The sequence below is a fragment of the Trichomycterus rosablanca genome, chromosome 6, assembly GCF_030014385.1.
Source record: "Trichomycterus rosablanca isolate fTriRos1 chromosome 6, fTriRos1.hap1, whole genome shotgun sequence".
Classification (NCBI taxonomy): domain Eukaryota; kingdom Metazoa; phylum Chordata; class Actinopteri; order Siluriformes; family Trichomycteridae; genus Trichomycterus; species Trichomycterus rosablanca.
The window spans coordinates 26540558-26567458 of NC_085993.1; the positions used below are offsets into that span (position 1 = coordinate 26540558).

Genomic DNA, 26901 nt, shown 5'->3' on the forward strand with positions numbered 1-26901 from the left:
AGCTGGCTAGCTGTACAATTCAGTACAACCAGCTGTCATGCGACATCACCTCTATCACACGGGATCAGACGCTGCTAAACTGTACTGCATATTTGGTTTAATAGATTGCTGCTAACGCAGTCGATTCGACGAGCACGTAAATATAAAATTTTATGAATCCTCTTATCCTTGTCAAGTCAGTTAATCCATCTCGCAATTGTTTTAGTTCAGGCTTGCTGTATCATCCCCTTTTCTTATGAGCTTCCGCCGCCCGAGTGACACAGTTGTATGCAGTTAGCTAGGATGCTAATTACCGAGCTAGCAGTTACTCCTATGACGAGTAGAATGGGAGGAGATAGATCAGAGGCTTTCTAAAACATTTTGGAGTCTGGCTGAGGGAGTTTGTACTCAATTACAATTGGCCAGGCGCTTGTTAGTCCAATTATTCATCAGCCCATAAGAATTTGGCTCTTATGAAATTACCCCAGGTCTTTACACACGCCCATATCTGCTGCATTCAACCTGTATTTAATTAGCTAGCATCAGCCCAACATGTAATATCTTTCTGAAGGTGACATGCATGTACAACTGTTATAAAATAAGCAGTGATACACATTTATGGTGGTAGTCTTAATGTTTTTGGCTCGTCTGTATATTATTCAGCTCTGGAACACATTAAAAGACTACTCCCAATAAATACATTTTTGGTAATACATTTAAAAAACTAAAAATCCAAATTAGAAAAAGCTGGAGCAGTATGAAAAGTGCACATTACTTTTCTGTTGACTTATTTTATTGCAGACACTATGAAGCCAAGATTTCCTGTTTTGTCTGGTCAACTTAATTTCTTTTGTTAATATATATAAAAATAATAAATCTATTTCTGCATTTTAGGCCTTTAATAAAACACAAAACACTTCCAAGTATTGTAATGTTTTCTTAAACACATAATTACAAAAAACGTCTAAATAATTTTTTTACATGCTTGTATTTTTTTCTTAATTTTAAATTCATCGGCTGTAAAGCAATTTAATCAAGTTTGGCTGTGTTTAATTGTGCAACAGGAGTAAATTTTACTTGACAATACACTTAATATAAAAATCACACTATTCTTGAACACCTTGATATGTTAGGGTGTAAAATATCACAAAGAAAATTTTAGTTATTCAAACATTGATTTGATTTTCTTTTACAGAGGGTGGAGATATTCATTTACATGACAATTATTAAGTTATTTTAATATTTTCAAACATTTCCACCATAGTCAATAAACACACAATACAGGTAGTGGCAGAAAAAATACTATTAAGGTCAATTTGTTTTTGTTTTATTTCTTTAGGTTCTGGCATAAAATGCAAGCCAAACATGTCAAAAGCTCCAGTGGTAGTCATTTTTAATTTTATGTGTAATGTATTTACTATAGTTGTAATAGTACAAAAAGCAGCATAAGGCATTCCTAATGAGAAATGTACATCATATGCATGCTTGTCAAATCAATTACATAAACTTAATAGTGTTAAGACAAATGAACGTAGAGAATATAATGACTCCATCTTTCTCATTTCTTAAGTCAGCAGCTAGTAAACAGTTTTCATTGGTACACATAAAAGGCATTAACTCAAAAAGGTAAAAAATAAAATACAATTCAAATGTTAGGTCTTCAAAAAAAAAAAAAAAACTCGACACCTTTCAGTGATACTTTTCTTTTTTTATCTTTATCTTTTATCTGCCATTTTCAGTTATTGAAACAGTCGTTACATGTCATACTGAAAAATCCATTGTGGATTATATAGCGAACACACTGAAGCACCACATTCCTTTCGTGACGAATATCTGGAGCCAGCAACTGTATAAAATAACATAGGCAGTTAACAACATTTACAATAAATATCTGTTTAATTAAAAAATACAGTGGTGTTCAAAAAAATAGCAGTCCAACACCATTAACCTGATAAATCACTGTTTTTAGTAGAAATGCTATTTCTACATAGCAAAAAATTTACTTGAAAGTGTAGTAGAGTAATGAAAACAAAACAAACCCAACAATTAGGACATGCATGCTGCTCATTCTGAGTAATCAAAGCATTGATTGAAAGGGGGTTGTTCAAAATAATAGCAGTGAGGTGTTCAATTGGTGAAGTCATTCATTCTGCAGAAGAACGGGTGTCAATTTTGGCCCTTATTTAAGGTAGGAGGGTGGCAAATGTTGCACAGGTTGGTCATAGCACATTTCCTTTTGAAATACTGGGTAAAATGGGTTGTTCCAGACATTGTTCTGATGATCAGCGTACTTTGATTAAAAAGTTGATTGTAGAAGGAAAAACATACAGAGAAGTGCAGCAAATTATAGGCTGCTCAGCTAAAATGATCTCAAATGCCTTAAAGTGACAACCAAAACTTGAAAGATGTGGAAGGAAGCGTGGAACTACTGTTCGAAAGGATCGAAGAATAGCCAAAATGGCAAATACTCAGCCAATGATCACCTCCAGAAAGATCAAGGAACATCTGAAGTTACCAGTGAGTACAGAAGATGATGAAGTGAAGCCAATTTACCAGCAAGAACTCATTGCAAAGTCCCATTGTTAAGAAAAAGACATGTCCTGAATGGGTTAACATTTGCCAAGGAACACATTGACTGGTCCAAAGAGAAATGGCTCAACATTTTGTGGACTGGTGAAAGCAAAATTGTTCAATTTAAATATCAGAATACTTGAGGAGATCATGTTGCCCTCTGTCAAAGAAGAAATGTCCTTAAAATGGGTGTTTCAACATGAAAATGACCCAAAACATCTTGGTTACAGACAAACAAGATTGAGGAAATAGAGTGGCCAGCCCAATCCCCTGACTTCAATCCCAGAGAGAACTTGTGGGCTGACATCTGAAACATGTTTTTTTGAGGCAAAACCCAAAATTGCAGAAGAACTGTGGAATGTAGTTTAATCATCCTGGACTGGAATACCTGTTCAGAGGTGCCAGAAGTTGGTCGACTCCATGCAACACAGATCTTGGAAACAATTGTTATGCCACTAAATATTAGTTCAGTAATTTAAAATAAAGTGAAACCTCAAACATGTTCAGTTTATACATAAATTTTTTTAAGAAAAATGCTGGCACTGCTATTTTTTTGAACAGCCTAATATTCATTTTTCTTAACTTTCTATAAAGGATGAACACAAACTGGCTAAATGTTGTTAATGTTTTTATTTAGAATTGAAAGTGTAGTATTTTCAGTGCATTTGCATTTATGGAAATAAGTTATTATAATGATTTTGTGCTTTATTCGCTTTTTTAAAATCACTGCTATTTTTTGAACACCACTGTATTCCTTATAATACATTAACCTAATAATGAAACTTCAGTTTTAAAATCAGTGGAAAATAATGAAAATTTAAATATCAGATGTTTACCATCTCTAACAGGGTGGGATGACATTTCTTTGAGGCACTTCTGGAGTCAAAATTCCTGCTGCCCCCTCTGTTACTCTTTCGAGATGGATGATGTAGTACTTTGTGGCTGATTTTAGATTGCTCATTTGGCATCCTTTCAAGCTTTTGTATACTGTTCTGGGCAGGGTTAGAAAAATCTGCAATAACAATAGCAAAACAAACAAAAAAATTACAAACAAATTAAGATTTTTGATATTTTTTGTATATGTGCAATATCATTTAAACTCCCACATTCAATTCTGATTTGCTTGTGGTATGGGTAAAACACCTACTAATGTTTAACAGGAGTGGAATTAAAAATACATATACACTGATGAGCCAAATTAGGATCACCCCCTAAAAAATGTGCATGGCACAACCTATTTCATAACATGGTTAGCGATTTATTAAAAGTGGTGCTGGTGGCAGTTGCTTGTAGTACATATGCTGAATGCATTAGACCTGAGAAGGTATTTCCAATTTATTAGGATTTTAACATCATGTTTTACACACTTTAGTTACATTCATGACTGGATAGGTAATTACTGCTGGGATTCGAAGCCAGGAGCTTCTTGCTGTGAGGCAACAGTGCTACCCAAAAAGCCACCGTGCCGCCCACCTAGGCAGGTATAAAGACTTAAATTAATTTTATAGGGATCAAATTGTTAGAATTTATGAAACAGCAAGGGCTGCTTATAGGCAGCCTACAGTGGTTTGAGGAGGGACAAGCCACAAACCACTGATAAATTGGTATGGACCAACTGAATGAGGCTAAACAGTTACCATTTTATTTTAATGAAAAAGCAAAATACATATTCCGTAAGTACTCTCAAAAATTACATTTAAGTAAATATGATTAACATAGATTCATCACCTTCAGGTTCATCATCACTCTCACTCATACCTCCATAGCTAGACATTAGTGAGCCCAAGGCAAAAGTCATATGTTTGGGAGCCACAGAAACTGAAACCTTTAGCTCCTTTGCAGATTCCTCTTTCTCGGATTCTGATGGGGAAAAAAGATTAAAATAATACAAGAAAGTCAGCATTTTGATTTAACCCTCTTGTTATGTTTGTTTCTCAGGAACAGCAATAATGTTCCCGGGTCAATTTGATTATCCCGGGCATGTTTAATTATCCAAAAGTTTCAGAAACCAAAAAAATCTCATTATTAACTCTATTACTAACTATTTCAATCAATATTTAGTGCAATTTTTTTCTTTAGCGCTCACAGATCATGGTTCAATAAGGACAATTCATTTGTTTTTAATAAAAATGATATATTTTTGATATATCATTAATATATTTTTAATATTATTTTACATTTGGGATTTTTTTCTTTTTTTGGAGTGATTATAAATTAACACGGGACACCTCTTCTGTTTAGGGTCAAATTGACCCACTTAAAATCAATACGTATGAGTCATGAGGATTTATATTGAAAATAAACTTATATTTCTGTTTTTAAACCAGAAATGAACAAAATAACAAAACAAAAAAAACAAGCCTACCAATATGAACACGGTGCACAGTAAACACTGTGCAATGTTTAGAACTAGAAATACATTATAAATAATTATTAGGTGGAACTAAATTAGGTGCATGTATGTGCATCTACACAGCGCATGAGTGATACCGCATGACAGCGTGCTTTGTGCAAATAAACTTTGCACATTTTACACAGGTCCTACTTTCTTGACATCAGATGACTTCCTGAACCTCCTGGGCTGACAGCCATTTACTTCGGTTGCTCATTTTGTAAAGCTCTGACCGAGAGTATATGTAGCTGCAGTGTGTAATTCTGATAGGACACCCTTGCAGAGAATCTTTATACACTATATTGCCAAAAGTATTCATTCACCCATCCAAATCATTGAATTCAGGTGTTTCAATCACTTCCATGGCCACAGGCAGGGGCGATTTAATGCACGGGCTTACCTGGGCTTCAGCCCAGGGGCCTCGAATAATTGAGGGCCCCGGATTGGCTGTTTTATTTGTTATTTATTTTGTTAGTTATTTTGGTTAATAAGAACGGGGACGCTTACAAACCAATGATTTTGTAAATCATTTACACGTTATTCATGTTTCTGACTGTTGATTGGCCAGATAAACTCTAACGAGCAGCTGTAATTCTGATTGGTGGTTTCAGTTAAGCAACGTGAACATTAGAGCCAGAGCGGTAGAGAGAACAGAGTGGCGACACTCCCATAGGGAACCGTTGGAAAGGGGGCGGGACATTTTTTCTGCGCAGCTTCCGGGTTGTGGAGCTCTGTATAGTTCCAAACAACCCATAGAGCCCCATTCATTTCCACTACTTATCAAACATTTTTAGCTGTATGTTGCTTTGTTTTAAAAAAATTATGAATTTAATGTCATTAATATACTTAATACTGTTATTGTTTAGCATTTGCTCAGCACTAAATGTTACATGTTTATCTTAATTAATAGGTATAACCCAATTTAGCTTAGTCAGTTAAGCTTAATTAATGACACACGAGTCAATAATGAGTTGATTAATCAAGAGTCTTGTTACAGAAATGATCATAAAACATTAGAACCACAATAAATCATTATACTTTTACTTTCATACTTAAGTACATTTGAAGGTCAATTTAGTTTAGTACTTTAGTGGAGGTAAAGAGTATTTTTACTTTTACTACTACTTTTACTGGAGTAATGTGTTACCTTGGATATCTCTACTTTAACTCAACTACATGGTTTGTGTACCTTGTCCACCACTTACATTAGACAAAATGAACTAGTGCATATTCATAATGAATTCATTAATGTATTACATGTAGGAATCAATTATTAATCACTCATGAAATAAAAGATGAATGAATGCTTTTTCATGTACCTGCACTATAATGTTTTTGGTACGGTAATGTGTTTATCAATCTGTTCATTCAGTGCAGATAAACCTTATGAATCCAGCACATGACTTAGTGTTTAGCCAAAATGATTATTATTATGAATCCTCAGGAAAGTGAAGGGAGATTAGTTTATGCAAAAAACAAAACATAAAAAACTTTAATGTCTATACTGTATATTGTCTCTACTACTTAATGATATCGCATTATGTAATGTATGCTAATATAATGTACTGTGTGTTAACAAGAACGACCTATTAACAAGTCATTATAAACATCAATCTTCCACTTTATATACCAAATTGACATTAAAGCAGATGCAGTAAATGTAAACGCAGTTGAAAATACCCAGAAATTGTACAAATGTTTATTATTTGCCGTTTAATATTTCATTTACTGCTGCCTGTCCCATTTGAGAACATGACAGCGCCGGGTTTGTTTGGAACTATTGAGGGTTACATGAACCACGTGACCGCGTAGCAGCGAGATCAAGGAGTGTCGCAACTCTATCTATGGCTCTGGTTAGAGCTAGTATGTGAGTGACATTCAGCTCAGCCAATCAGAATGCAGCACCAGGTTTATACACGTGTGTTCGGACGTTCTGCAGTTAGTTTTGTATATGAGTCTCGCCTTATGGTCCCAGCATTGCAGTTCGGGTTCTGGAGCTGGAACTAAGCGATCTAAAGTGCTGTAACTAAACTGACTAAACAGTTAAAGTGACTCTACCCTATCGTGTGCCTTTATTCCCACACCTCAACCACCGCACAGCAAAAGACCCATGCATCTCCACCGGACAGCGGCTAGGTGAGCCGACCCTCTACGGTAGCAAGTGGCCAATGCAAAATTATTTTTTGCACTGGGGCCCATGAGCTCCTAGTTATGCCACTGAACTCTGTTGTCTTGCATCGTGTACTGATTTTATGAAAAGTATACGTGGGGGCCCACAACCAGCCGTAGCCCCTGGGCCCACCGGCAGGTTAAATCGCCTCTGGCCACAGGTGTATAAAACCAAGCACCTAGGCATGCAGACTGCTTCTACAAACATTAGTGAAAGAATGGGTCACTCTCAGGAGCTCAGTGAATTCCAGTGTGGTACCGTGATGCCACCTGTGCAACAAGTCTAGTCGTGAAATTTCCTCGCTACTAAATATTCCTGTCAACTGTCAGTGGTATTATAACAAAGTGGAAGCGATTGGGAACGACAGCAACTCAGCCACGAAGTGTTAGGCTACGTAAAATGACAGAGCGCGTCAGCGGATGCTGAGGCACATAGTGCACAGAGGTCGCCAACTTTCTGCAGAGTCAATCGCTACAGACCTTCAAACTTCATCTGGCCATCTGGTGATTTGGGTGAAATATGTCTCACAATTGCAAAGAAACCAATAGTAATTGACACTTCTGACCCGTTTTAGGCTCCATTTTGATGGCCGGGTCAAATTGACCAGAACAGCACCAATGTAATATAAACATGCAGGGGGTTGCAAATATGTGAAATGAACCATTTTTATTTTTTTATGTTGATTTCACTTATTAAGCCAAGAAGAAGTTTCATCCTGAAAAAATACTTTTAACTATATTTTTTTTACATTTTGAAACCCTAAGACAGGTCAATTTGACACATAACCTGACAGGAGGGTTAAAAAACCATGGCTAAAGATACTGACCTGGATCATTGTTGGCCAGTGCTCCTAAAGGATCTCCAATATGAGAAGTGCATGCAAGTTGCAAAGTCTGCTGTACCTCTTTATAATCTGAATGTAAACGTTGATCCCTACCAAATGCACTTCCTTTATGATTCTGGAAGCCTTTGCCACGACTCTTAAACCGTCTGAAAAGATTAATTAGAATACACAGTTTGTATTAAAAAAAAAACCACACATTAGGAAAAAACTATTTAGAGCTAAACCATGTTATGAAAATTACTTATTAACTAACCCAAACTGGGCCGTCTCCAACACATCACCCCTCTTTTCTTTGACCTCAGTTAACCTTATTTTCTTCTTCACATTGCTTAGTGTTGGGTAATTCCTGTACAGAAAATGAGATCAATTAAATTGCCATATTATTAACTGTGACCAGAATGTGTTAAAACAATTAGATGTCCTGTAATTGTAAAATAAACATGAAAAATAACACAATCTGCTATGCAAACTGAGACTCCATAGTAAGGCACCAGCAGAGAAGGCTAAAGCTTTTTCACACCCTATATTACTAGAGATCAAGATCATTGTGAGAAAGAAGCAAAAAATCTTACCGTCTTCTTTCCTCTCTCCATTTCTCAATTTCATCTGGAGTGTCTAACTTAATTCGCTTTGCTCCTGGTGAGTGATTCTTAAAGCCAACATACAAAACAAGTTTGTTACCAAATGTGCTCTTGTTAATCATAAAGATTCATGAGTTATGTGGCAATGTGTTACATTAACTAGCTTGCTATTCATTGCATGAGATCATTCATGACAACTTTTTTTTGTTAAAACCAGAAGCAATTTTCACAATAAAAATTGTGGCAGCCTTGATAGCTTTTTTTCCTAAAATGTATTAATGCTTATAAATACAGTGTTTGTTTGTACTATTACAAAACACATTGTAACTGTAAAATGTTACGTGCACAAGTTTTTTCATCACAAAATACACAGTGGAACATATGTGTTATATTTATATATTAAATTATACAAATGTTGGGACACTGTGGAAATTCAATAAAAACTAAATTCTTATTAGCGTTTATTCAATGACAAACCTAATATTTGTTACATATAAACAAATGTTGAAATGTCTTTATACTTTTTAATCGTTTGGGAATTGAAGATACTAACTGTTGCAGTTGTGCCTATTTTTGCAGTATACTGGCTGTATACTTGTAAGCCTTAAGGTGCTTAACAGTCTATGGTTCTCCTCTAAATGATGGGCCATGCATTTTCAATAGAAGACAGATCTGGATTGCATGGAGTTTTTGGAAAAACACATTGATGGCAGCATATGTCCCACAAAATACCAATATAAGATAAGCCTCAGAGTCCATGGTACCCTCAAATATATGTATATATTAAACATATGAGGAGTATACATATCCAAGCAGTATCACTAAACATTTTATTTAATAATTTCGACCGCTGTATGTACATACTGTATAAGTACACTTAACTGAATTAAACACTCACATTTTTCCAGTGGATTCTGACAAGCTTTTCATGTGCTGTGTATATGCAGTCATCTACAGAACACTAAATAGATAGCATAAACATGTTACCATCTCTATCTATGAACTAACATATATATTTTTTATATATATATATATACACACACACACATATATATACATATATACACACACAGGGTGAGTCAAAAGTCTCAGGACACTCTTTTATTTCAGAAACGAAAGGGAAAATGGCATATCTGAATACCCCAGCAAGTAATGGGTGAGTGGGCCTATCTTTTAGGCTATGTCCGTAACATGACCGCCATCTTGAAAGCCACCATATTGAATCAAGGGCAAGTTTTTCCAATGGGAAGGTGGTCATGTAGCATATCAAAAAAGACCAGAATTTGCAATATCTCTTGTGGTTCAAAAGTTATCAACAAAGAAAGTCCAAAACTTTTGTTGTTCGTTACAGGTAACTGAAGATGGAATTGATGGAAGAAGAGAGGATTGAGGTGATTGAAATGTCCGGGGAGCGCAGCTGCCGTATCATAGCCGCAGACTTCAACAACCGACACCCAGAAAGACCACCAATTTCACACAGCACTGTTGCATCCCTCATAGCCAAATTCCGATAAACCAGGACTGTGTACAACAAGCCACATAGTGGTCGTCCAAAGACCGCTACCGACGAAGAAACCTCAACAATGGTTTTGGCAGCCTTTGCGAAAAGTCCACGGGGGAACATGCGACGTCTCACAGCAGAATGTGTACGGATTCTTCATACCAATAAGTGGCACCCCTTCGAGATCCAGCTGCAGCAGAAACTATCAGAGGATGACCCTGATAGACGAGTTCTGCACCTGGGCATTAGACCAACATCAATAGGATCCCGCATTCACACAGGGCTGTTCAGTGACGAGGCCAATTGTTATGTCAGTGGTGAGGTCAACCACCAGAATGTGAGGTACTGGAGTAACGAAAACCCTCACTGGACGGCAGACACCAAAGTCGTAAGTGATGTGAAGGTTATTGTGTGGAATATGAGGCACCCGTGTAATCGGGCCCATTTTCATCGACCAGACCCTGAATGCTCAGTGCTACCTGACAATTCTACAGGAAAGAGTGTTCCCATCCATTTTGACCGAAAATGGCAGTTTCCCCTGTTATTTCCAACAGGATGGGGCTCCACCACACTACGAAGCAGGTGTTCATCAGTGGCTGGATATTCAATTCCCTGGTCATTGGATTGGCCGTCGTGGTCCTGTGGAATGGCCGCCCAGATCACCCGACCTCACACCACTCGACTTTTATCTCTGGGGTCATCTCAAACAAATTGTGTATGCTGAGAAAATCCACAACAAACACCACCTTCAGCACCGCATCGTGGAGGCTTGTGACAGCATTTCTCCAGAGATTCTCATGTGGGTTCATAACGATTGGATCCAGTGCCTTCAGCTCTGTGTTCAGCACCAGAAACAACACATTGAACAGGTCAAATAGCTGTGCATCACAGGGAACATTCCCGGTTGTTGTTGCAACTTTCTGTGTTGATAACTTTTAAACCACAAGAGATATTACAAATCTGATTGCAGCAATCAATTTCTGAGAACATTCTGGTCTTCTCTGATATGCTGCATAACAACCTTCCCATTGGAAAAACTTGCCCTTGATCCAATATGGCGGCTTTCAAGATGGCGGCCATGTTATGGACATAGCCTAAAAGATAGGCCCCCTCACTCATAACTTGCTGGGGTATTCAGATATGTCATTTTCCCTTTCATTTCTGAAATAAAGTCTCGTGAGACTTTTGATATATATATAAAACCACTGCATTTTTCACTTGGAGTTACCTTTACATGTTGGGCAATATGATCATCATACTTAGCTTGGTTTTTAAATCCTCTGTCACAAGTGTCACAGAAATGACTATAGTCTTGTTCATAATTTTGTTTCTGGAGAAAAAAAGACATACATATACTAGTCAAACTGTTATGCACTGTAAATCACAATGTTTTAAAAATTGTTTTTAAAATGTTAAAGTCTAACAGTAAATGTTAAAGTCTAAAGTTTACACCTTCTAAATGTCACTGAACTGGGTAATTTACAACATACATTGAAATAGTTACCCAAAGCTAAGACATCCGGGCTGTTGGTAGAAGAATCATTCAGCAAGCCTCTAATTTAATACCTGAGCAACTAACTGCTCAGGTATACCATGTTTGCTTACCTAGCACAATGCCTCAGTAAACTGTTTGTGATATTCACCAATAGTTGTGTTTATGGCTTAAACTTACCATTTTGTTGCTTGCTTATACAGAAATTAAGCTGGGTGTGGCTCAGTACACTAGTATATGAAAATAATGATGTACAAATTATTTGGTTGTAGGTCTGTTTGTCTCTGTATTCTATGCCAGCTACTATGGCTATTGTCATGGCAGGATATAAGTTTCCAGTTTAAAAGTCAAACTTAGGAGTCAACTTCTGTCTTTTCCCTGTATTTACAAGAAGTGTGTGGAGTTATTTATAAATCCATGTCAGTGAGGTGTTTATCTAGAGCAGGGGTGGGCAAACTTTTTGGCTCAAAGGCCACACTGGGTTTTAAAATTTGACAGACTGGCCAAACCAGTAGCAGATAGGGGGATGAACTTATATAAATTACATGTGAAACTCATAACCTAAGAAGTAAATATTACCTACATACCTTATTCTATTTCAGTGGGAATAGTGTTTTTGATCACCTTTTTGCCAGCATATCGACTCGGCTTTAGCAAAGGTCGGTAGTCGGCGGTAGTGTTTGGAGTGCGTCATCTAGTGGAATTAGGTGGAAACCAGTCTTTGGGACAATTTTGTAAATACTCCACGGGCCGTATTAAACTGCCTAACGGGCTGTATTTTGCCCACCACTGATCTCGAGTATTATGGTTGTAGAGGTATTTATAAGTATTATAGATACTTATTTATTTATATTTTGAAAGACGCTGTAGGCTGCAATATTAGATACAGTGCTACGATTTATATACAAACATTTGACAGTTTTTAAGAACACCATACTAATATTATACAATATTTATACAATGCTCTATTGGTATGAGGTGTCCAATATGCGTCAATTTATACACATATATTTTGTGTGCATTCTGCTGTAAGTATAAATTACAAGAGATCAACCGTCAAAACCAGCCTTTCTTGAACCAACATTAACTGAAACTTTTGACCTGTGTCTGATTTGCTTTTCGACCTGTCACATTTGCTTTTCTTTGTATCAGCATTGTAAAGAGTGTTAGGGCGGCACAGTGGCTCGATGGGTAGCACTGTTGCCTCACAGCAAGAAGGTCCTGAGTTCAATTCTCAGGTGGAGCGGTACAGGTCCATTCTGTGTGGAGTTTGCATGTTCTCCCTATGTCTGCATGGGTTTACTCTGGAAGCTCTGGTTTCCTCCCACAGTCCAAAGACATACAAGTTAGGTAAACTGGATATATAAAATTGTCCATGACTGTGTTTGACATTTAAAAAAAAATGAACTGATGAATCTTGTGTAACCAGTAATTACCTGTCCTGTCATTAATGTAACCAAAGTGTGTAAAACATGACATTAAAAATAATAATAATAATAATAATAATAAGTGTTACATCAATTAACGAGGCTAAATATTGTAATTGCACCCTCCTAAGTTTGTGTTGGCTTTCTGTGTTTGTTAAATATATTAAATTGCATAGAAAAACGTGTGTTTGTCTATTTAGATTTTTATTGTCATAACCCACTGGTAACATTCATGACATGAAAGGTTAGTAATTCCCTTTTAAAGTAACTTCACATGTAAGTTAAACTACACACATATACAGTTGTGTTCAAAATAATAGCAGTCCAACATTACTAACCAGATCAATCACTGTTTTTGGTAGAAATTATATTTCTACATGGCAAAAAATGTATTAGTAGGTGTATTAGAGTAATAAAAAAACCAACAGATCCAACAGTCATGACATGCATGCTGCTAAATTTGTGTAATTGAATAATTAACTAAAAGGCGTGTGTTCAAAATAATAGTGGTGTGAAGTTAAATTAGTGAGGTCATTCATTCTGTGAAAAAAACAGGTGTCAAACAGGTGGCCCTTATTAAAGTATGAAAGCAGCAGATGTTGTACATGCTGGTTATAGTGCATTTCTTAAAAACTGAACTTTGATTAAAATGTTGATTGGAGAGGGGAAAACATATAAAGAAGTGCAGAAAATGATAGGCTGCTCAGCTAAAAAATGCTTTAAAATGGCAACCAAAACCAGAAAGACATGGAAGAAAATGGAAAACTACCACATCAGCTTCAGGGAGATCAAAGAAGGTCTAAAGTTACCTGTGAGTACTGTAACAATTAGAAGATGTGAAGCCAAGCTATCGGCAAGAAGCCCCCGCAAAGTCCCATTGTTGCAAAAACGACATGTGCTGAAGAGGTTACAATTTGCCAAAGAACACATTGACTGGCCTATAGTGAAATGGCACAACATTTTGTGGACTGATCAAAGCAAGATTGTTCTTTTTGGATCTAGGAGCCACAGACAGTTTTGTCAGACGACCCCCGAACACTGAATTCAAGCCACAGTACACTGTGAAGACAGTAAAACATGGTGGCGCAAGCATCATGATATGGCGTGCAACACCAACAAGATTAACGTTATGGAGTGGCCAGCCCAATCTCCGGACCTTAATCCAATAGAAAACTTGTGGGGGTGACATCAAAAATGCTGTTTCTGAGGCAAAACCAAGAAATGCAGAGGAATTGTGGAATGCAGTCCAATCGTCCTGGATTTAAATACCTATTCAGCTCAGTGGTTAAGGTACTGGACTAGTAAGCAGAAGGTTGCCGGTTCAAGCCCCGCCACCACCAAGTTGCCACTGTTGGGTCCCTGAGCAAGGCCCTTAACCCTCAATTGCTCATCGTGTTCCGCTCATTGTGTAAGTCGCTTTGGATAAAAGCGTCTGCTAAATGCTGAAAATGTAAATGTATTCACAGGTGCCAGAAGTTGGTCGACTCCATGAAACACAGATCTCAGAAACAGTGGTTATACAACTAAATATTAGTTTAATGATTCACAGGAAAGCTAAATATTCAAGCACTTTTCAGTTTATACAGTAAACAGTTGACAGTGCTATTTTTTGGAACAGCCTAATATTCCCTTTTCTTTACTTTCTGTAAAATAATAACACTCAATCAATTTTAATTCATGTTTTGATTTGAAATAGAATGTGCAGTGTTTGCAATGCATTTGTGTGTATGTAAATGAAAGATAGAATTTTGAGCTTTATTCACTTTTTTAAAAACAATTCTATTATTTTGAACACAACTGTAGCTGGAGGTCTAAGCTGAAGTGTGGTAATCACACAATTTGCAGTAAGTGTACAAATTAATGCAAATTGTAATAAACTAAAGATAAACACCTTGTTAAAAAAATAAACTCAACATTGAAAAAAACTTCTAATGAATAGCAACTATTAGTTTATATTACTTTATAAATAGATAAATAATAATAATAATATAAAATAAATAAATAAATGTGATACATTACTCTTTTATTCCATTGGTTTTGTCCATGACCTTGTCTCTGAGACTGATAATGCTGAGGACCTGTAAAGAACAAGTCATGGAGTGTAACCTTATATACTGAACAATAAAATATTCCAAAATTTGTATAAACCACATACAGAACTGCACGTAATGAATTGTTCAAAGTGTCATTAGTATTTAATACAGATGGCCATCATTCTTTCATTTCTGTTTTTTATTTGAGTTCAGACACCGTGCAACACATTCACAGCTAGGGGTAATTTGGAGCTACATGCCTTTAGGACGGTTTGGGGGCTACATGAAATAGCCCATAATGACAAAGTGAAAACATGTTTTCAGACATTTTTGTAAATTTATTAAAAATGTAAACATTTAAACATAATAGGTACATAAGTATTCACACCTATGGCTTAATATTTTGTTCAAGCACCTTTGGCAGCAATCACATCCTCAAGTCTTCTTGGGTATGTCTGTACAAGCTTGGCACACCTCTTTTTGGGCATTTTCTCCCATTCTTCTCTGCAGATCCTCTCAAGCTCAGTCAGGTTGGATGGGCGGCGTCTGTAGACAGTCAATCTTAGGTCTTTTCAGAGATGTTCAATTGGATTCAAGTCCGGGCTCTGGCTGGGCCACTCGAGGACATTCACAGACTGCTCCTGAAGCCACTCCTTTGTTATCTTGGCTGTGTGCTTTGGGTCATTGTCGTGTTAGAAGATGAATCGTCGCCCTAGTCTGAGTTCCAGAGCACTCTGGAGCAGGTTTTCTTGAAGAATCTCTCTATATTTGGCTGCTGTCATTTTACCCTCTATGCGGACTAGTCGCCCAGTTCCTGCCGCAGAAAAACATCCCCACAGCATGATGCTGCCACCACCATGATTGACAGTAGGGATGGTGTTAGACAGGCGATGAGCAATGCCTGTTTTTCTCCAGACATGACGCTTGTAGTTCAGGCCAAAAAGTTCTATTCTGGTTTCATCAGACCAGAGAATTTTGATTCCTCTGGTCTGAGAATCCTTAAGCGGGCTGCCATGTGCCTTTTAGTGAGGAGTGGCTTCCATCTGGCCACTCTACCATATAGGCCTGATTGGTGGAGTGTGTTAGCAATGGTTGACCTACTGGATGGTTGTCCTATCTCCACAAGGGAACACTGGAGCTCTGCCTTAGTGACCATTGGGTTCTTGGTCACCTCTCTGACCAAGGCCCTTCTTCCCCGATTACTCAGTTTGGTCAGGCAGCCAGATCTAGGGAGGGTTCTGGTGGTTCCAAACTTCTTCCATTTCCGAATAATGGAGACCACAGTGCTTGTCGGGACCTTCAATGCTGCCAAAATTTTTTTGTATCCTTCCCCAGATTTGTGCCTTGACACAATCCGGTCTCGGAGGTCTAAAGACAATTCCTTTGACTTCATTGCTTGGTTTCTGCTCTGATATGCACTGTCAACTGTGAGACCTTTTATAGACAAGTGTGTGCCATTCCAAATTATGTTCAATCAACTGAATTTACCATAGGTGGTCTCCAATCAAGTTGTAGAAGCATTTTAAGGATGATCAGTGTAAACTGGATGCACCTGAGCTTAATTTTAAGCGTCATAGCAAAGGGTGTGAAAACTTATGTAACTATTATGTTTAAATGTTTACATTTTTAAAAGATTTACAAAAATGTCTGAAAACATGATTTTACTTTGTCATTATGGGCTATTTCGTGTAGATTTTTTTAAAAGAAAACTATACTCAAATCGGATTTCAAATAAGTCTGTAATGTAACAAAATGTGGAAAAAGTGAAGGGGTGTGAATACTTTCTGATGGCACTGTATATGTAGGACTTAATACAGTTGTAGCGATGGGTATATGCCACCAGGTAATTGCTGTTGAAATGCTTTACTTTGCTAAACACAGTAAAGCCAAAGCCTTCCTGTCAGCTTGAACACTGGTAAGTCTCTTCTGACCATGCAAAAACTGCATTTCAGAAGTTTTTTGTTATTTTTTTTAAGTTATTTTGTGTAAACTATATTTTGTAAATAAAATGAAATAGAAAACAAATACACAACTGGAAAAAATAAAGGTGCGTTAAAGGATTAACTAGAGATGGACCGATCGGGGTTTTTGGCACCTTTCAGGGACATCGGCCGATAGCCGATTCCGATCGGGAGGGGGGGGGGGGGGGGGGATTAGCAGTAAATAAACTTGAAAAGAGCCTCACAGTAAAGATAAACCGAAGCAGCGCGCGCGTGTGTGTGCCTTTAGAAGAGACGCTTTGTTCACAGTATCGCTATAAGTGATTCATTGATTCATGAGTTGATTAGTTTTTATGTGAAGCGTAAGTTTCTCTTCTCAGTTATCTCTCCGTGTTTACTATTATTAATTAAATGTCGTGGTTTTAAATAAACACCAGCTACTACAGAACATTTTGTGTGACTCTCTTACATTAAAAAGCTTAATTAAAAAGCTTAATTAAAAAGCTTAATTAAACTGCTATTACCACAGATCTGTAACCGAGTCAGACTCGTTCCGTCTAAGGAACTAAAAGTTGATCCTGAACTAACGAATTTGGTAATGAATAAACTTTTGCCTCCGATTGGCTCTGTAACGTTTTCTGTTCTCATCTACATCACAAGTAAGAACCGCTTACGATTTACCAAAGTGAACCAGGAGTTTATATAACGTGCTGATAGAATCGACTCGGATGTGACCGGGTTGAATTATCTTTTTAAAGTAAATATTTCAATCAGCAAAATTACATCGTATGTATGATGCACAACGTTAATGATGTTATTTTAGGTCACGAAGAGCTTTCACGATGGTTTCTGTACGATTGTTGATGAATGGTGATGTGATGGTTGGTGCTTCGTAGCTCAAAGTCTGGATCAATCCACTGAGCTGTTAACTTAACATGGTCTTTATATATCACACGATCGGATCGGCTACTTTTAGGAAATATCGGCCGATCGCCGATAGCATATTTTGATTAAAAATCGGCCGATTCATAGCCGATCGATCGTCCCATCTCTAGGATTAACATGCAACTTTTCTCCGTGGAGACCACCAAAAGCACGTCTACTCCATGCCACGTCAAAACTGGAAGTCCAGGTAAACTGTATTTTGTGTGCACTCTGCTATAAATTAAACAGTCAAATTAACAGTCAAAACCAGCCTGTCTTGAATCAACATTAACTGAAACTTTTGAGCTGTCTCTGTATGATTTTACACATTGCGCAGCTGCCACTTTACTGAACAACTGGTAAATTTGATTAAGTAGCAGGTTTAATTATAATAATATTGTAATAATATTAGTTCCAAATAAAGTGGCTCATTTATGTAATAACTGGTTCATAAGAAATGGTCAAAGTAAAAAAAAAAAAAACCCAGGAAGCAACGGGTCCGCTGACAAAAATATCTCAGAGAAGAATGGCCAGACTAACAAAAGTAGTGAGCAAACATATAAACAACATAAAACTAAGTTCACCACTACTGTAAGTCGGGTTTCTTCTTGTTTGTTCACCACATCTGCGTTTGTAATGCAAGTAAAAACACATGGAGCATCTTTGAACAATATAAAAAAAAAAAATAATTAAATAAAAAAAGTCCGAATCATTACCTGACATTGCATACCTCATCATCTGAACTGTGTAATACCTTGGTTGCGCTAACCACACTAAAAGTTTTAGAGCATGACTAAACCCTGTTTTACGGTACCCCAGGTTGCAAGCGCTAGTAGTAAACGTAATCAACGGGTTCTGATGCTCAAAAATGTACCAGAAACAGTGTTACAACCTTTGTGAGCAATCTAAAAAAATTTCAATCTTCTCTTTTATTAAAAAAAATTTCAATAAAATCCATGCATTTTTAAAACACACTTTTTATCATTTGTGTGGAATAACCATCAAATCCACTCTAACTGTATTTTCCTCCTGTTTCACTTTTAAACTTGTGTTATAGCTCGGGGTGCCAAGAAATTGTGAGAATCAGCTTTTCTGAGTCTAAAACACTCATTGTGAAAAAAATCTTGATGTGACAATGTATTAAAAGAATGACAAAGCAACATTAAACTAATTATTACTGCTCATAAGTTTTGTCCACTAATGAAATTATTCAGATATATTCAAATATTTATTATACAAATATTCAGATCTCATGTTACATACAGATGTCAGATGGCTTAGTAGAAGCAAATTTACATTGAAGAGTTTCTTTGCATCTCAAACGGTAGACAATACGACTATCTGGATGACAAACAGTGGCTCATAGATGTGGCATTTATGACAGATTCAACAAACATGTTGAATGAGCTTAATTTAGAGCTGCAAGGCAAAGACAAATGTGTGGTGGACATTAGGGGTGGGCGATATGGCCTTTAAATAATATCACGATATTTTGGGATCTTTTTGCGATAACGATATTCACTCACGATATATAAGAACACTTTTTTAAAAAGTTTATTTAAAAAACACCTCTGTTTTGCAGACACTCAGGAAATCTAAGGTACAAATGTTACTAAATGTACTGCACATTAAATTAAGCATCACTTCCAGTAGGGCTGGGCAATATGGCTAAAACTCACATCAACACGAATGAATCTTTACCACAGATAGGAGCACAGTTTTCTGATTCGATTCCAATGAATAATTCATCTGAAGAGAGTCGTTTCTGACTCATTGATTCAGTTTCCATGCTCATACATGAAGAAAATTATTCCACTTAGCGCTTATGTGTTTTAAACGTTCTCAGATGGTAACCGGTGTGTTCTGTTCGTTCACTGACAGTTTTTGGCCTCACATAATTCTTGGACTCACGCAGTGACTGACACTCCTCGTACTCACGCGGGTGCTTTTGCTTTAGGTGCTGAAATAAATGTGATGTTGCCACCGTTTGTCGTCAGTATTTTTTCACGTTTTACAAATTACAGTCGTTCGTTTGGAGTCTGACCTTCTGTACCCGAAAACCTTCCACACTAGTGATGTACAGTGTATCACAAAAGTGAGTACACCCCTCACATTTCTGCAAATATTTCATTATATCTTTTCATGGGACAACACTATAGAAATAAAACTTGGATATAACTTAGAGTAGTCAGTGTACAGCTTGTATAGCAGTGTAGATTTACTGTCTTCTGAAAATAACTCAACACACAGCCATTAATGTCTAAATGGCTGGCAACATAAGTGAGTACACCCCACAGTGACCATGTCCAAATTGTGCCCAAAGTGTCAATATTTTGTGTGACCACCATTATTATCCAGCACTGCCTTAACCCTCCTGGGCATGGAATTCACCAGAGCTGCACAGGTTGCTACTGGAATCCTCTTCCACTCCTCCATGATGACATCACGGAGCTGGTGGATGTTAGAAACCTTGAACTCCTCCACCTTCCACTTGAGGATGCGCCACAGGTGCTCAATTGGGTTTAGTCCATCACCTTTACCTTCAGCTTCCTCAGCAAGGCAGTTGTCATCTTGGAGGTTGTGTTTGGGGTCGTTATCCTGTTGGAAAACTGCCATGCGGCCCAGTTTTCGAAGGGAGGGGATCATGCTCTGTTTCAGAATGTCACAGTACATGTTGGAATTCATGTTTCCCTCAATGAACGGCAGCTCCCCAGTGCCAGCAACACTCATGCAGCCCAAGACCATGATGCTACCACCACCATGCTTGACTGTAGGCAAGATACAGTTGTCTTGGTACTTCTCACCAGGGTGCCGCCACACATGCTGGACACAATCTGAGCCAAACAAGTTTATCTTGGTCTCGTCAGACCACAGGGCATTCCAGTAATCCATGTTCTTGGACTGCTTGTCTTCAGCAAACTGTTTGCGGGCTTTCTTGTGCGTCAGCTTCCTTCTGGGATGACGACCATGCAGACCGAGTTGATGCAGTGTGCAGCGTATGGTCTGAGCACTGACAGGCTGACAGTCTGACAGTCTTCAACCTCTGCAGCAATGCTGGCAGCACTCATGTGTCTATTTTTTAAAGCCAACCTCTGGATATGACGCCGAACACGTGGACTCAACTTCTTTGGTCGACCCTGGCGAAGCCTGTTCCGAGTGGAACCTGTCCTGGAAAACCGCTGTATGACCTTGGCCACCATGCTGTAGCTCAGTTTCAGGGTGTTAGCAATCTTCTTATAGCCCAGGCCATCTTTGTGGAGAGCAACAATTCTATTTCTCACAACCTCAGAGAGTTCTTTGCCATGAGGTGCCATGTTGAATATCCAGTGGCCAGTATGAGAGAATTGTACCCAAAACACCAAATTTAACAGCCCTGCTCCCCATTTACACCTGGGACCTTGACACATGACACCAGGGAGGGACAACGACACATTTGGGCACAATTTGGACATGTTCACTGTGGGGTGTACTTACTTATGTTGCCAGCTATTTAGACATTAATGGCTGTGTGTTGAGTTATTTTCAGAAGACAGTAAATCTACACTGCTATACAAGCTGTACACTGACTACTCTAAGTTATATCCAAGTTTCATGTCTATAGTGTTGTCCCATGAAAAGATATAATGAAATATTTGCAGAAATGTGAGGGGTGTACTCACTTTTGTGATACACTGTAGCTCCCCTTGTAGGGACTAGTTCGTCCTCAGTGCTAACTCCGGTACTATTCTCTGTCCATTATTTCACTGTTACGTGCTTGAGAGCGAGTGACGCACGTTTGCTAACAATATCGCGATATGGCAAAAATCATATCGAGTTTACAACTATACCGGTATTATCGTGAACGATATTATATCGCCCACCCCTAGTGGACATGATCAGCTTTGTAAACGCTTTCAAACTGAGTTATTGTCCTCAAAGTTACAGCATTACAACTCACAGAACTTTTATGTCATCAGAGCTGGAAAAGCAGAGGGCATCCTGCATACAACTGAATAGTGCATGGTACATTGAACAAATTCAAAACGTGATAGCAGACATTGCTATTGAAGATAAAATTTTAACCCTACAATCAGACATTATTATTAAGTCAAGGGCCTTTGCTGGACAATTTTGGAACTTGCTGGCTGAGGAAAAATTGCCACATATTTGAAAGCATTTTTGATTCCGCCTTTTCCCACATAGAAATAATTAATTCTAAATATTAGTCCACTCTTACTGATGAACACTTGGAAGCCTGCTTGAGAACTGACATCAGCAGCTATTGACCAGACTACATAAACCTGGCTGACACCATTCAGTGCAAATCATCAGAACACGGTTAGTGTGATTTTTCAGTCACTTACCCTGTAATGCTAAATATCAATACAGGCAACTGAAGTGCATTTAAAAAGGCTTCAAAGCTTTTTTGAAAAATTGATGAAGCCAACCTTTTTAAAAAAGTAGATCGCGATGACCTGTCGACTGAAAATAGTAGATCTCAAGCCTCGAAAGCATGGGGACCCTTGTTTTAGTACAATATGTCACGTTCAGCTTTGTGCACTGCCACACTACATAGGAGGAAATAACGGCACATCCAGTCACTTCTCATGTGAACGCGCCTTTACTGAACGGAATACAGTATTCCAAGATCAAGCATCTCCACGATTAAGAAGTGTAAGGAAACAATAAAGAAGTAAAGGTAAAGAGCAGGTTTTATTGTATTTTTTATATTGATTTTCAACTGATTGATTTACAATTTTCAATTGTATTTCAGTGGTTTTTTTATATAATACTTGTGTTATTTTCAGTGTATAAGTGTCAAAAACAACCCCATTATTTTACATTAGCCTAAAATAAAAGCAGTTCCACGGGACCATGAAACACATTAACAGGTTTCCCATACATCCTTATGGGAAAAAATACTTTGAAACTCAACGCCTTTAAAACTCAGTTGACACCGAGTTTCAAGGTACCACTGTACATCTTTTTGTTTATACTTTGACAATACAGTATATAGACATGACATGGAAAAATCATGCAAATGGATAATTTTAACATTCCATAAAAAATTAAATTAATTAATTAAAACTACATTTTAAAGTCCAATATAATAAACAAATCAAATTGTTATGAAATGCCACCCCTACATCCATGTAAACTTACTCTTGTAATCATCAGTTTAAGACATTTTTACTGTAGGAATTTGAAATCATGAGATAACAAACATATGTTTGTTTGGATTTTAACACCATGTTTAACACATTTGTGTGATTTTATTTATGATCTGTATTATGTTTGAGTCTCCTTATTGCATCTTGTCTTTATATTGTGGGTCATTTCATATTTTTATGGCTGCAAGGTAGGTTAAAGCTGTTCTCGAACTGTCTAGTGTACGAATTTATTTTGTGGTTTTGGCATGTGTACTTGTCTTTTCTTTGTGTATTGGGAACAAACATATGTAAAGTGTCTATTCAGTTGTGTCCAGACCATTATTTGAAGTCTAATAAAAGAAGCAAAGCAAATTATCAAATGCCACCACCACTTATGCTACTCATAAAGGACACTTACTCTTTTACTAATTATGTGATTTTAAGACATTTTACTATAGGAATTTGTAGTCATGTGATGGCAAATGTATGCAAGGTGTCCATTGGTAGTGTTAAGACCACTTTTTAAAGACCAATAAAATAAGCAAATCAAATTAGTATCAAATGACACCACTACAAACTTGAAGACTTATACATTAACTAAATACATTAGTATCAGACATTTTGTAATTAGAGTCATGGGATAGCAAACTTGCATAAAGTGACTATTCGGTTGTGTTAAGACCATGTTTTAAAGTCCAATAAAATAAGCAAATAAAATGATCAAATGCCACCACTATAATCATAAAGAACACTTACTCCTTTACTCATGTTGTGATTAAGACATTTTTACTGTAGGAATTTGGAGTCATGGGATTTTGTTTAGACCACATTTTATAGCCCAATAAAATAAGACAATCAAATTACACCACTATATTCTTAAACACAACCTACTTATGTACTCACTATATGGGTTTCAGACATTTTTACTGTATAAATCTGGAGTAATGGGATGGCCAACCTATGTAAAGTGACAATTTGGTTGTGTTTAATTTCCAATAAAAGAAGCTAATCAAATGGTGATTAAGTGACCCCACTATATTCTTGAAGATGATTTACTTTTGTACTCATATTTTAAGCCATTCTTACTGTAGGAATTTGGAGTAATGGGAAGGCAAACATACATAAAGTTTGTGTTTAGACCACAATTTAAAGTCCAATAAAGTAAGCAAATCAACGTGTTATTGTAAGTTTAACTGTAGGAATTTGGAGTAATAGGATGGCAAACTTGTAAAGTGTCCATTCAGTTGTGTTTGAACCACGTTTTGAAGTCCAACAAAACAAACCAATTAAATTATCAAATAAAACCACTATATTCTTATATAGTAGATAAGACATAATATTCTACTGTGTATATAAGTTTCAGACATTTTACTATCTAACAGAAGCGCACATGAAAAAAAAAGCAGAATAAAAAAAAAAAAAAAAAAAAAAAAAACTATGAGCCAATCTGGGAAATTTATTCACCACAAGGAATCATTCCAACAGCCAGATTGTCAGGACCATTAATGAATCACCATGATCTGATAATTAACATTCATGTTCCTAAAGAAGACAGTGGTGCGATTTGATCATTTGATTTGATTGTTTTATTGGACTTTAAAATGTGATTTACACTTAACTGAATAAGCCATTTTACATATCTTTGCAATCTGAATATTTTAAATTACTACTGTAAAAATATCTGAAACTCATATGTTGAGTAAACAAGCAAGAATTCTTTTCATGGCTAATTTATTAACAATTTCATTTGCTTTTTGTATTGGACTTCAAGCTTTCTATACAGATAAGTTACAAGATTTTACTATCCCATTGCCCCAAATTCCTACAGTAAAAGGCCTTAAAATCACGACATCAATCAGTATGTGTTCTTCATGAATGTAGTGGTGGAAAAAAGTGGTCTTGACATAACAGAATAGACACTTTACATGTTTTACAAGTTTGTTATGCGATTACTTCAAACTACGACAGTAAAATGGCTTACAATCATAACATTTGTGCAAGATTAAGTGTTCTTCACGTGTATAGTGGTGGCATAACAATTTGGACAGCACACTTTTCATACGTTGGCCATCCACTTACTCCAAAATCCTGTCTGAAACCCATATACTCAGTAAAAGAGTAAGTCTTCTTCTAGGATATAGTGGTGTAATTTCATAACAATGTGGTTTGCTTATTTTATGAAATTTAAAAATGATCCATTTATATAGCTTTGCCATTTCATATCCTTAAATTGTCAAAGTAAAAACAGAAGGCTGTATTATGAGTAGGTAATTTTAAATTTTAAAAAAAATGGCGATCTGAATTTCCAACATTATATACTCTTCAACATGTAACACTTTTGTGCATCCGAAATCGATTGGTTAGGTTTATTACATTGTAAAACCCATTTTTACTCAAACTTTCAGTGTATATAGCGCGACCGAGCTTTTTCAAAGTGCAGATGGCGTGACCGCAGTCGTTGAAATAAGTACTGTAGACACATCAAGTTCAACATACGGCGAATCAATAAGTGGCAACAGAACAGTAATAAAAGAACGCAATTCCATCATCTGAGATTTTAATAATCATTTTCCGTTAGAGTTCACGCTGGGTGCATAACAACATCTACAGTACACCAGCACATGGTTAGTTGGCAGCTATGCAAACAGCTACATAGCAACCCAACCGAACAACACGCAATTGCAAGGAGCTGACCTGAAAACCGGTGTTGCTGGTATCCTGGACCCCAGTAGCCAGTAAATGTCGTGGTGGTGTTAGGATTAAATGGAGCGGTTGGTGCATGCTGAACCCAGCACCAGTCTCTGGATGCCTGAAACTTGTCCGGTTGTTGCTGAGAGGTCCACTGGAAAGTTGTAGGTGTACGCGTTGCTTCTTGTGTTGGCCAATTTAAATTGGGTGACGGATATTTCTCAGCCATGAAGATAAGTTTACCCATTTGCCATTAGTAAAATATCCGTTCGAAATCTGCGCGGTATAATAGCTCAGTTAAATATCTACTTGACTACAGGCCTTATTGCTTTTTTACACACGTGGTAAATTCAACGGAACTTCCGGGTTCTGCAAATAAAGGCTTTCAACAAAAGATGGCGCTGTTGGGTCCGTGTACTTTTGGTAATTCGTTTTTCACTTTAAATCCCAAAGTTGAAAAACAAGAAAACAGGTCGTTTTTCGTTTTTCATTTCAAAAACCAATATTGAAAAACGGTAAAACGGGGCGTTATTCGTTTTTCGTTTTAAGATCAAAAATCAAATAACAAATAAGCAGAAATTGAAAAACGGGTCGTATTTTAATTTTCCAAAATCAACAGTTTTTATCAGTTCAACCAGAAATAAAAGTGCGAGCGCGTGCACGCGCTGACGTGCGTATACATGCTTCATATAAACTGTAAATCAGGTACAAGTGTTGAGAAGACGGAGCAAAAAGTCATAATAACGTTACGCCGCGTCCCCTCTTCTGACTTTTGTGTCTTCCGTACTTTTTCCTGCCCTTGTAATTCACACAAGAACTGTTTATCCTAAAAAAAAAAATAGGGGGCTATTCTAAGAAAAAAGAATGCTGCATTATTTTTTTACATTATTATTATTATTACCGTATAGGACCCAGTTCTGTAATACAGGCATAACTAATCGTACATGTCACATAGTGGTGGGAAATTCGGTTCATTTTATGGACTCGGGTGAGTCTGAGTCACTCAGTGATGTGATTCGGTTCACTTGAGTCACTTGTACTGACATCTTGAGTGCGATTGATTTACTGCATGAAAATGCATCCAAATATCACTTGTCTTCCATGCACTCAGAGCCAGTGCCAATCAGAGGACTCATAGGATCCGGGTTAATTGAGATCTCGGACTCGTGATTCCTGATTCAGTACGAAGATTCGAATCCTTAACCGAGGCGATTCAATATTTCTTGTTCT

General features: G+C 37.1%; 1 protein-coding gene across 2 annotated transcripts; it reads right to left on the reverse strand.

The window, feature by feature from the left end:
- Nucleotides 1–946: 946 nt before the first annotated feature.
- Nucleotides 947–26006, reverse strand: nufip1 (nuclear FMR1 interacting protein 1). Of its 2 annotated transcripts, XM_062997615.1 has the most exons (10): nt 25678–26006; nt 14977–15035; nt 11267–11368; nt 9436–9498; nt 8529–8605; nt 8210–8302; nt 7939–8102; nt 4279–4410; nt 3387–3562; nt 947–1825 (listed from the first exon to the last, which is right to left on the reverse strand). In XM_062997615.1, exons 1-10 carry the CDS (start codon nt 25916–25918, stop codon nt 1715–1717), a joined length of 1218 nt encoding a protein of 405 aa, XP_062853685.1. In that variant the 5' UTR covers nt 25919–26006; the 3' UTR covers nt 947–1714. The 2 variants fall into 2 exon arrangements, with proteins under 2 accessions (XP_062853685.1, XP_062853686.1); XM_062997616.1 differs by lacking the exon at nt 14977–15035 and having other exon boundaries at nt 25678–25843.
- Nucleotides 26007–26901: the final 895 nt, after the last annotated feature.

What these genes read in the sequence shown, in the direction of transcription:
- nufip1 (XM_062997615.1), bottom strand. Translation starts at nt 25,918, where the DNA reads ATGGGTAAACTTATCTTCATGGCTGAGAAATATCCGTCACCCAATTTA. An exon ending in TTGGAGACGGCCCAGTTTGG is followed by an intron (nt 8,103 to 8,209) that starts GTTAGTTAATAA and finishes TAATCTTTTCAG; the next exon opens with ACGGTTTAAGAGTCGTGGCA. An exon ending in ACTGGCCAACAATGATCCAG is followed by an intron (nt 4,411 to 7,938) that starts GTCAGTATCTTT and finishes TTTCCCCATCAG; the next exon opens with AATCCGAGAAAGAGGAATCT.